Source organism: Oncorhynchus masou, chromosome 12, assembly GCF_036934945.1.
Source record: "Oncorhynchus masou masou isolate Uvic2021 chromosome 12, UVic_Omas_1.1, whole genome shotgun sequence".
NCBI classification, from domain to species: domain Eukaryota; kingdom Metazoa; phylum Chordata; class Actinopteri; order Salmoniformes; family Salmonidae; genus Oncorhynchus; species Oncorhynchus masou.
In genome coordinates, this window is record NC_088223.1 from 75,077,545 (window position 1) to 75,090,123 (window position 12,579).

Genomic DNA, 12,579 nt, shown 5'->3' on the forward strand with positions numbered 1-12,579 from the left:
GGCAACATACAGTAGAGGCTTGATGTACTTACTATATGTTGCTGACGTTATCTTAATGCACTTGCAATTTTGTGTTTCCAAGCCATTTAGAGTAGTGCGGTGGCTAAAAGAACCACATAATAGACTTCCCATTATGATCTGGAATGCCAGTAGTTTAAAGCTACTTTAAAATAAGAGTCATAAAGCGACAACTCACTCACAAAATAAAATGTGTGTTTGTGAGGAAGAATGGATAAATCAAGGCAACAGCTGGGCGAGTGTCGACTTCCGACCAGGGATCTGTACCTTAAAGGCACTGTGTTCTCTCTGAGGAACCACAGTTCAAAAATAACTACACCCCAAAGATATTGGGTGGGTTAATGAAACGAATGGGCCCTGTGTTCGGCAATTATATGCTTTGTAAATAAGGGAATAGTTAAAAATGTGTATAAATGCTTTGGAAAGCTATTATCAAAATCTTCACAGAGAGATGCTAACTTTACCTCAGAAATGTTGAATAGATGTGCAGTTACCACCTAAAATACAGGTTATTAAGTGTATGTGTGCTTTTGTCCTAAACCACACCAATGTATGCTCAATTAATACTTGTATTGTAGTATTTATGCAGTAGCAGTAGCATTTGGACATACCTTTTCCCAGAAGTAACATAAAATCCATGAACAGTTTTTTGGTGCTATAAAAACAGCTGGAAGAATACCCTCACATGCAAAAGCTTCCAGTTTTCAATATATGACAGGTAGCTAGCATGAAGCGATGGTGTAAACAAAACATTTGTTTTATACATGTTACCCTTGCAGAGTCATGTAGTAAACACATAAATAAAATGGCAGGTAATTTGGAAAATGAAACACTGAAGAGTGGCTCATGACATTTGCATATAATATACTCAACTCAATGGCCTTAACAGAATTTCCAGCAAACGTTTAGAGCAGTTTGTGAAATGTAGTCAAGTACTATTCAGAGGTGGCGTTTTTGATCAGTCTCCATGGCAATCACAGTTTGATTTCTCTGCAATATGTGTGGACACTTGAGTTGTTGGATAGCAGTGAAAAAATATTGAAATGGCAAGGCTTGACAGAGGCAGATATGCAGTATATACAACAATGAGGCCCATTGTGTCAACGGGTGTATAAGAGGCGAAGTCAGGTGCAGGAGAGTAGCGTGAGGTAAACAGGCACACTTTTATTTTGGTTCCAAAACGAGAGCATTACATAAATCAAATGCGCTCAAAACATGGAACATAACAAAAGTAAAGCGCGTAATAAGACACCACAATAACATGAAACAATTACACACAAAAAAGGATGGGAAACAGAGGGTTAAATACAAGTAGATTGATTGGGGAAATGAAAACCAGGTGTGTATGGAAACAAGGCAAGGCAAATTGATATATGAAAAGCTGTGATGGCTAGAAAGCCGGTGACGTGGATCACCGAACCCTGCCCGAACAAGGAGAGGGGCGACTTCGGAGGAAGTCCTGACACTTTGTGAAAGGGTGAACATTTGCAAGCTAAAAAGACACAGCTCAAATGAAGATGAAATAGATTGTGCAACATAACTTCAATAATTTGAATAATTCTGTATTATTGCTGTGTCATGCAAACAACTATTTTCCACATTCCATGTGATCTTGCTTTGGCGTGCCACAACCAAGGGGCTATATGCTCGAAAGACTTGCTTGGCCAAAGTCCAATTGGAGCTGTCAGCTTTCATGGTGAGTGGTTGATCTGGGGCAATAAAACCTGATACACTGGCACATGCTGAAACCCAGTCCACAGTCATTGGATTAATTAGCCATACTAGACATATTGTCACCTCTGAGCCGGGCCATGTGATGGTCATGTGTGTTGTGTGATGTCCTGGGGGTTGTATGGATGTTTTCATGTATACGGTTCCAAGTTGTTGTTGACGCTGTCTGTCTTTCCAGCAATCATTATGCATGGCTAACCGTGTTGCGCAAAGTAATTAAGGTTAGTTAAGCTATTTGCATTCTGTTCACAGTTCACAATATTCTGAGAATATTTTTTCCAGTTTACACTTTTAAGGCTAGAATGAACTTTCAACCAGACCTCAGGGCAATTTGTAGGATTTGGTATGTATGACATATATGTTAGGTTAGGATACATTATGAATGGAATAGTGGTTGGACAATATCATACGAATTGGATGATGTAACGTATGATACATCTTGGAGGATGTATAGTATTATTCGTCTTTCTCTGTTGCGTCTTTCTCTGTTAACAACAAGAGAGAATTACTGGGAGAATTGGTGGTTAGGTAGAACTAACGACAAAGTTTAGGAGAATTTCCATAAAAGGTTTTGAGAATTTCCGTATAAGGTTAGGAGAATTTCCGTAAAAAAGGATGCTAATGGCGAAAAGAAAGGAGGGGGGAGAGAGAGAACCCCCAAAGGCGTCTCCTCAAATATTCCAAAAAGGTCATGCTCATCCGTTTTAGCATTTGTAATCCACAATGATAATTTACTTCAAACAGCAAGGCGTGACAAATGAAGCAGAGGTACAGCAATAGAAAGATCACCCGCTAAAAACTGAAGTACCTCTAGGGCCGAGACACAGCATCCAACCATGTTGATAAGCTGTCAGCCATAATACGACATCTAATGCCGGATAATTCATCTAAATTCATTGACTGCACCATTTCGCTGACAGCTTGGCCAAATGTTTGATGGGGGCCCCAAACTAGCGGCATCAGTCACAGATGAGCTGAAATGTATTTAGGGACTGCATCATCATGTTTTATTCAATTACGCACTGGAGCTCAATGAATCAGTTTTTGCAATTAAGTTAAACATGCACATGCATGAAACATGAGGGCGATATCAAGGGTATTCAAAGTTAGGGTTGCTTTCCTTGGTTTTGTTGTGCTTTAGGAGAATGATGCATTTCAAGCTAAATGTTGTTAGATTGTGTAGATTGTGTTTGAATGCATGGATTTGTAAGTTAGGAATTTACAACAGAAACACTTTTTTTTGAGAAATCTACAATGGTGGCCTACACCAGAATAGCAAGGAATCCTGATAACATCGCAGTCCCTATGCACAGGCAGATCAGTAAATGCCATCTCCAGAAGCATTTCTATGAATGTCAAGCACCGCGTTTACTTGGGTATTTTGCAATAAGTCATATTTATTTGGCCAAGCGGCACTCTATCAAATCACTCCATATTATTGCCCGCTGCGTAACTTGATGGGTCCTACTATGTCCTGCTCTGTTGAGTCTTATACTCTGCAGTTTCCCCCTGTTCAAGCACATGTAATATTGCCTTTCGCATTCCATCAAGTCAAGACACAGCCCTCGTTCAGATAGGTATAGTGACATTTTCTCAGCACGGTGGGGTTTGTTAAGATTCTAGAATGGTTTATTTTATTCCCTGCTCTGTGTAAATAACATCACATCGGCCTAATGCCTACTCAATGTGATTGTGAAGCCTGGTGTGTGTCTTTTTATATGATACGTTTACATTTTAATTCATTCCATGATCACGTGATTGATGCCAGTATCTCAAGGTAAATGTTAAGGCAGGCTAAATGAAATGCACATGTTGAATAATGTATGCATTTTCATGGGAATATTTTGAATCAACATACCCCATATAGATAGAAAACTATGATTATAGGCCTAGCATTCTGAAAGCATCTTATTTGAACCCTCTAACTGGCAATACAAAATCTCCCTACAACCTTATTAATTAACACAAATTGTTCAACTGATATATGACATTCTTAAAATTTCAAGTGAAAATATTATCCTGACACTAACTGACCTATTTTTGTGAAATTAGTTGAGACAAGTACACTCCACTGATCTGTAGACCATATTTTAAAGGTGCAATATGCAGAAATCACTCTGCCATTTCTTGGTTGCTAAAATTTTAATAGTTCACCTAATTTCAGTTTATGTGACAAAACAAGCAGTCATTGTGTAGAGAATCATTGCACCATCTAAACCGCTGTATTTTTAGCTGTTTGAAGCTGGTATACAAAACTGAAAGTAAAAGAAAGTAAAATGTAGAACGGGAAACATAGAAATAGTGCACATAGAACAGACATACAGCTTCTTAGACTTGCTTTCATGTCTGGTTGTGTCATGGAAAAGTTTTAAGGTTTTTATTTCCCATGCCTGATTGATTTTTATACACTGAATTTTCTTATACAACTATTTGGTCTATTTATTGAAACATGTATTTTTTTATATAAATGTAGTTTGAAGTAAAGGTATTGGCGTAATTATACCTACAGTCTCAAAATGCGCAACATGGTGTGTGCAATTTGTGTGTAATTTTGGTCAGTTCTAAAAAAAAGTTAGACAAAAAATATTTATTCACTGTCTCTTTAAGTGTTCACTGTTTCGACTACTATACACAGGAGCTAGGGGGTGGGCTTTAGCCACGAGAGCATTTTGCAGATAACAGGACTTGTGTTCATTCAAGAGTGAGGGGGAAATGGGAGACACAGAGAAAGGATGAAAGTCTCTATCAAGAATTAAGCTGCACATACTCTATCAGAAGAATAACTTTTTGATGAGGAAGTTGACTCTCAATACAGAGGGACGGAGTTATGAAAAATTCCCATCAACAATACGGTGACAGTGGCAGAGAACTAAGAAAATAGCGCCGACCATATCCAGACGCGTAATTTTGCCATCCTTCCGCGCCTGTTGCTGGACATTATCAGAGGAATACATGATATAAGTAGAAGCCGAAACGAACGAATTCTTCAGAATGTCTTATGCAGGCTTTTTTAGTCAGTTGTAATGCTGCGAGTGGTTAGGTGGTGGAAATTGTCCGAGAATGTGGGGCTGACTTTCCAAAGTTGTCGGATGCCACTTCTGTAGACTTGACCGACCATACCCACATTTGGATAATTTAGATTTTTGGGGGGATACCTTTGAAGACAACTTTATCATACACCAGAGAGTAATGGAGTTTCGCCTCACGTTGGATACCCTATTGGTTTTTATTGTGCTTATTGGTTTGGTTTTTGGTAAGTTCAATGCATGATACAATTCTACTATTTCTTATATGTTATGCTCAATATGTTTGACTATACGTTTGTTATCCATTGTGATGCATTTGTTTTTGGTGACACTCTCAGTCCATTAACCAATTAAATTAAATGTGGGGTTTATTTTTGCGCGCAAGCCTTCTGTGACAGACGCGCATTCACTTACACTCCTCTCGGTATAGGCCAAGTAAAAAAATATTATGGAGTGATCTTGAATAAGAAGATAATATGACAAATTGGTGTATTTTGCTCAAAACATTGACAATTGAGAAAGTTGATTAAGACATTATAAACAATGCCCTTTTTTGCGCATCCGTTTCTCAGCTAAACGCAGACTACTGGCTGTACCTATAGATGAGGAAAATATATCAGTGTACCTTTTAAAACGAGGAAAAGATATCCGTGAGGGGAGACATGTTTAGGTCTCTGAGGCCACCTTGACAAAGCTTGAGCAATCACAGAAATCACTATTCAGTGATGCCACTGGGTTCGACACCACTTAAATTATGCAAACGAGTTTAAGAGAGGAAAAATGGATGGCATGGGGACCTTGGCAACATGTTGACCTCTGTTGTGACTGTGTCTTCTTGAATAACTAATGAGAGGAGATAGGGCCAGAATTCGAACAGCTGAATGTTGCAGTTGTAAGTAATACAGATAGTAACAGTATGTCCCAATCACAGTATAATTTCTTATTTGAAGTTTCACTGAGTTTTGTAACAGAAGGTGGATTGTTCTCAAGGGAACTTAGCCTGCTGATTAATACAACTAAGTTACCATAACTCGCTATCCCCATTGCATTTCCTATGGCCACAGGGAGGATTCCCGGTCGTATGCTGGTGCCAAATTAACAGGAAATACTGGGATTTTGTCATTTTCCGACAGCATGGTGTCTGGGACCCTGCCCTATACTGCTGAGCTGGCTTTTACGAGGCTGTAAACATAGGCTATGAACCCAGACCGTGACAACATCTGCGAAAGCACTCCTTCAATGACTCTAGATGCTCCAATGCGGCCACAAGGCTACATTGAATGCACACTCGTTCACAGCTTTGTCAAATCTTCCTGATTCGATGTGAGGTTATGGGAACATTGAATTAATGTAATTTTCCACCAGATTTTCCTCTCTAAGTCCAAATATAATTTTTATCCTATGTGTCCATGTTAAGATGCAAGCTGTTTTCCACTGTACATATCACCTTTCAACAAAAAGTCTCCACCAACCATTCCTGCTATGCGGTGAAGGTCCATCCTGCTATCGCCCATTACTTTTTCACACCTGATAAGAGCCTTAAATGGGGCCAGGGTTGAGTTTCAAGGTCTGGCTTCAGTTTGTCAGTAAGGTGACGTTCAATCAACCCAGTTGCTAGTTTGTCAACCCTGTTTTCAGTCTCCTGAATGACCGAATGGGAGAGGGCCATGTGTTTGCTCAGCTCCTTTTAAAGTCACTGGAAAATGGCCTCAGAACAGCTGTCAGTTTTCTCATGACTGTCCCCAAACAGGCCTTTTAATGAGGCCAAAAATCCAGGATGAAACCTTTGACGTAATTACAGTACACACATCCCAGAACAGGCCTGGGTGGAGAATGGCTTATGTTATTGGTCTAGAGTGCGTGCAGCTACAATAGAAACCACTAGCTAAGCTATGCATCTCTCTGTCATCACCATTACTCAGTGAGTCATTTCCTAAACAGTGACGTGAATAATGGAGACGTTTGATGGGTAACTGGGATCCCTTACTAGGCTACCATAGACCAGGCTTTTCCTGTTTGTCTGTTGTAAACACTGTCTAAGACGTCTGACTGCCACCAGCCCAAAAAACATACAGTAGACAGAGAGCTGCATCCCCAAGTGAGGACACCAGACACCTTAATCATCTCGTTTCTGATCTAAAATCGTCACTTTGATAAGATCTAAAAAGATGTACAGACAGCGAGACACACCAGAGAGACAGACAGACAAACAGGCAGAGAGAAGACAGAGGGAGAACGTTAGGTAAGACACAATCAGAACCCTCTCTGTCAGAGGCGTCATGCCCATAGGGCAGGGCACGTGCCCCTCAGATTATTAATATTATATTTTAGTTTTGCTTTTGTTGTTTCTCTGTAATAGTACTAGCCACCTAGCAATTTTATGAAGTTGGCTTTAGCTTGCCCAGATAGGTTCTCAATCTCCCAACCTCATAACTAGCTGGCATCTTAGCTGGCATGCCTGCTGGCAAGGTTGGTAGACTTTAGAAAAGCAAGACATGACTAAATGTACTGAATAAAACTTGCATTCCTTTCAATCTTTTACCCAAGTCAGGAGTAAACAGACAGCTCAAGATGTATGCTTAGATATGCAGACAAATACACTTTTTTTTCTTACATAGAAATAAGTATAATGATTAAGGCTGTAGATTGCAGGAAAAAGAAAAGCTGTTTCAGGTGTTTGAAAAATGCAACATTCTCCAACTAGGACCGTCCCCCAGCCATCCTCACATACTTTGTGCCCTTGCTCTCTGTTGCCTCTCAGATACACACACACACACACACACACACACACACACACACACACACACACACACACACACACACACACACACACACAGGGTAGTGCGAGAAGGAAGTGCGTACGACCCAGGTCATCACTGGGGCCAAGCTTCCTTCCATCCAGGACGTCTATACCAGGCAGTGTCAGAGGAAGGCCCCAAAAATTGTCTCCAGCCACCCTAGTCATAGACTGTTCTCTCTGATCCCGCACGGCAAGTGGTACCGGAGCTTCAAGTCCAAAAGGCCCCTTTACAGCTTCTACCCCCAAGCCAATAGACTGCTGAACAGTTGATCAAATGGCTACCTGGATTATTTGCAATGACCCTGCTTTTTTTTACGCTGCTGCTACTCGCTGTTAATTATCTATTCATAGTCACTTTATCCCTACCTACATGTACTGCACATATTACCTCAATTACCTTGACTAATCTGTACCCCAACCCATTGCCTTGGTACCGGGACCCCCTGCATATAACCTCCTTATTGTTATTTTGTGTTACTTTCTTTTTTTACTTTAGTTTATTTAGTAAATATTTTCTTAACTTTTATTTTTCTGAGAACTGCATTGTTGGTTAAGGGCTTGTAAGTGAGCATTCCACAGTAAGGTCTACTTACACCTTTTGTATTTTGCGCATGTGACATACAATGTGATTTGATTTGACACACTAGCAGTCCCCCTCATCGCTCCTATCTTCGTCTGTTATCATGCAGATCAAACAAACTGTCGATAACTTGGGAAGCGTTGGCATGAGCTGTAGAGTTGATCCATCACCCATAGCGTGACTTAGCTTACCAAGCATAAAGACATGTTCAAAATCTAAATCACTCACTATTAAAGACGATCATGATATTCCTCATGTGTCTGCTATTTGTCATCAGCCAAAGTCCGTTATCATAAGCGCACACTAAAATACCCATGAAGAGGCACAAAGTAATTTGAATTTCGGACACATTCTTATTCCGAGGGCTAAAAAGAGGCACCCTAACCTGTTTGCCCTGCCAGATAGGGCTGAGGTATCCAGTTCATCCGGTCATCAAAAGAAACAAACCAAACCACAGGGGACATTTTTTAACAGTGACTGCTGACAACACCTCTCTCCAGACTTTGAAGAGTTCCAGCGCGGCTGTCCGAAGTGAAAAGGGGCCACAGGGCCCTCAACAATACCAGCGTGGCATAAATCTGACGGGCCCCTGGGCCGGGGCCCCAAGTCGCAGACGGCTTAATGGCCGGGGGCATTAGTTCCAGTAGTCCAGTGGTTGTATAGACGTTGATAAAACGTTGCGTGGACGCTGACCCCTAGCGCTGGTCACGCACTAAAATGGACAGAGAAAGAGAGGGAAAAAAAGAGAGCAAAAGTGACAATGTATGACTGTTACAGCTTTGTGTTTCTCTGTATTTTTTTCAGTTTTACCATAAAATATATTCTATGCATTGTATTTCTATGTCCATTTGCTGTCGGCATAGGAATATAATTAATAGAATGTATTTTTATCCTGTCACTGTCAACACAAGCTGTCAACAACATTTTTTGCATATTCCGTTAAACTTCTGCTACTTGAGGACTGTGTAGTTAGTTATATGCAGAACAGCGTGATGTGGGCTGAGGAAGAAGACATTTCAAACTCTGGAAGTCTCACCCCTCCACGTTTTGTCTGCGGAGGCTCTCAAAGTGTTTTCAATTTCATAGATACCGGTTGAAATGATTGAACTGCAATTTAATAGTTTTCTTTGCATGAAATGGCAAAGTAAATAGGATGTTTTCCCTGCTATTGCTTTGTTAATCCAACATTAAAGCAATATCTGTGATCCTTCTGTTATATGTTTTTAAATACACATTTATCTATTTCCGGACAACCAGGGAATTTTACTGGAATTTTGAAACATTAAACCTACACCTATAACCCCTAACCTATACCATATGCCCATAACCAATGCAATTTTTCCCTATAGGAGTTGACTTCTCTGTGCCCTTGTTGCCACATCCTTAATGCACTGGCAACAGCATGTAACACCAAGTGTTTTGAAAATGCCCTTTTATAAGAATGTGTGTGTGTGTGTGTGTGTGTGTGTGTGTGTGTGTGTGTGTGTGTGTGTGTGTGTGTGTGTGTGTGTGTGTGTGTGTGTGTGTGTGTGTGTGTGTGTGTGTGTGTGTGTGTGTGTGTGAGCATATGTGAGACACAGGGGGAGTGACATGTGTGGCTGCGCGGCGCTGTGTTGATGAAGACAGCGTGGGCACTGGAACATAGTAGAGGAGCTATCCTGCTCCTCTCAGGCATCCTGTTCAATAACAAAAGTTTATCTCAATACTTGGTTATATACCGTTTGTTGGCAATGACAGAGGTCAAACGTTTTCTGTAAGTCTTCACAAGGTTTTCACACACTGTTGCTGGTATTTTGGCCCATTCCTCCATGCAGATCTCCTCTAGAGCAGTGATGTTTTGGGGCTGTTGCTGGGCAACACGGACTTTCAACTCCCTCCAAAGATTTTCCATGGGGTTGAGATCTGGAGACTGGCTAGGCCACTCCAGGACCTTGAAATGCTTCTTACGAAGCCACTCCTTCGTTGCCCGGGTGGTGTATTTGGGATCATTGTCATGCTGAAAGACCCAGCCATGTTTCATCTTCAATGCCCTTGCTGATGGAACAAGGTTTTCACTCAAAATCTCACGATACATGGCACCATTCATTCTTTCCTTTACACGGATCAGTCGTCCTGGTCCCTTTGCAGAAAAACAGACCCAAAGCATGATGTTTCCACCCCCATGCTTCACAGTAGATATGGTGTTCTTTGGCTGCAACTCAGCATTCTTTGTCCTCCAAACACGACGAGTTGAGTTTTTACCAAAAAGTAATATTTTGGTTTCATCTGACCATATGACATTCTCCCAATCTTCTTCTGGATCATCCAAATGCTCTCTAGCAAACTTCAGACGGGCCTGGACATGTACTGGCTTAAGCAGGGGGACACGTCTGGCACTGCAGGATTTGAGTCCCTGGCGGCGTAGTGTGTTACTGATGATAGGCTTTGTTACTTTGGTCCCATCTCTCTGCAGGTCATTCACTAGGTCCCTCTGTGTGGTTTTGGGATTTTTGCTCACCTTTCTTATGATCATTTTGACCTCTTGTGATCATTTTGACCCCACGGGGTGAGATCATGCGTGGAGCCCCAGATCGAGGGAGATGATCAGTGGTCTTATCAGTGGTCTATGTCTTCCATTTCCTAATAATTGCTCCCACAGTTGATTTCTTCAAACCAAGCTGCTTACCTATTGCAGATTTGGTCTTCCCAGCCTGGTGCAGGTCTACAATTTTGTTTCTGGTGTCCTTTGACAGCTCTTTGGTCTTGGCCATAGTGGAGTTTGGAGTGTGACTGTTTGAGGTTGTGGACAGGTGTCTTTTATACTGATATACTGATTTATACCCTGGGGCGGCAGGGTAGCCTAGTGGTTAGAGCGTCGGAGTAGTAACCGGAAGGTTGCGAGTTCAAACCCCCGAGCTGACAAGGTACAAATCTGTCATTCTGCCCCTGAACAGGCAGTTAACCCACTGTTCCCAGGCTGTCATTGAAAATAAGAATTTGTTCTTAACTGACTTGCCTGGTTAAACAAAGGTAAAAAAAAAATAACAAGTTCAAACAGGTGCCATTAATACAGGTAATGAGTGGAGGACAGAGGAGCCTCATAAAGAAGAAGTCACAGGTCTGTGAGAGCCAGAAATCTTGTTTGTAGGTGACCAAATATTATTTTCCACCATAATTTGCAAATAAATTCATTCAAATTCCTACAATGTGATTTTCTGTTTTTTTTCATTTTGTCTGTCATAGTTGAAGTGTACCTATGATGAACATTACAGGTCTCTCTCATCTTTTTAAGTGGGAGAACTTGCACAATTGGTGGCTGACTATATACTTTTTTGCCCCACTGTATATATCTTTTTATATATTTTCTAAACCTCAACTTCAAAATACTCTCCTGCAACCCGCCTCACCCAATGTGGTGTGGATCTGTTTTTTTGTAAAGTTTTTTTATTTACTTCGGACCCGGAATCCCCCAACAGAAGCTAGCCAGCTCACTAGCTACTATCTAGTAGTCAGCAGTCAGCTAAACCACTGCTAGCGATCATCAGCTAACCTTAAGCTCGGAAGGCTCTTGCCAGTACGACGCGATTCAAACCAGAGCATACCGGACCTATTTTCTCTCCATTTCCCCGGATTCCTACGGCAAGCTCTGAAACTTTTCACCTGGATCATCGCAGCAAGCTAGCTGCAACCCGAGTGACTATTCCTGGCTAACGTCTCTTTCCCGAAGCAAGCACCAATTAGCCTGGAGCTAGCCCATTCTAGGCCCATCTCCTCGCTAGCTGAAGAGACCCATCAGCCACTCCTGGGCTACAATACCCGGACCCCTTCTGCCGAAGGTACGGGGCATGGATCCCTGCAGATCCTTCTGCTCGAGGGGGTACTCAACTGGCTCCTATGTCACGATGTCCCCTGAATGCCCGATGCCTGCTTGCCGCGGTCTGCTAGCTGTCTAAAGCATATCAGACTGTTAGCTAACAGGCCCATCGGCCAATTTCTCGGGCCACAATACCTATTTTGCCAATTGGCCTGGGCCCCTTTTACTCAATGAAGCCCTGCATATCCATCACAACAGGACTACCGACGTAATCTGCCCAAGGTTTTTTTTCCCAACAGGCCCCTCCGTTGCGACGTCCCCTGAATTCCCATCGTTAGCCTGCTAGCCACGGCCCGCTAGCTGTCTAGAGCATATTGGACTGTTAGCTGAATAGATCCATCGGCCAATTTCTTGGGCTACTATACCTATTTTGCCAATTGGACTTGGGCCCCTCTGCTACTCGGAACCCTACTAATCCATCACGACGGGTCTATCAACGTCACCACATGAGGAGGCAAAAACAGACTTTCCTCCGTCACGACGTCCCTCTAAGGCCCTTCTGCTAGCTGTCTGAATCGCTGTGTCTCCAACCAGCCCAACCACTCACTGGACCCCTATGATCACTCGGCTA

The 12,579-nt window shown here is 41.9% G+C and overlaps 1 protein-coding gene across 1 annotated transcript in view; it reads left to right on the forward strand.

Annotated features, from left to right (window-relative positions):
• Positions 1-4,460: 4,460 nt before the first annotated feature.
• Positions 4,461-12,579, forward strand: part of LOC135550811 (roundabout homolog 2-like) — a 139,636-nt gene continuing 131,517 nt past the window's right edge. Inside the window, exon 1 of the mRNA XM_064981938.1 lies at positions 4,461-5,002. Coding sequence (XP_064838010.1) covers positions 4,939-5,002 — 64 coding nt within the window. The 5' untranslated portion in view covers positions 4,461-4,938. The remainder of the gene's footprint in view (positions 5,003-12,579) is intronic.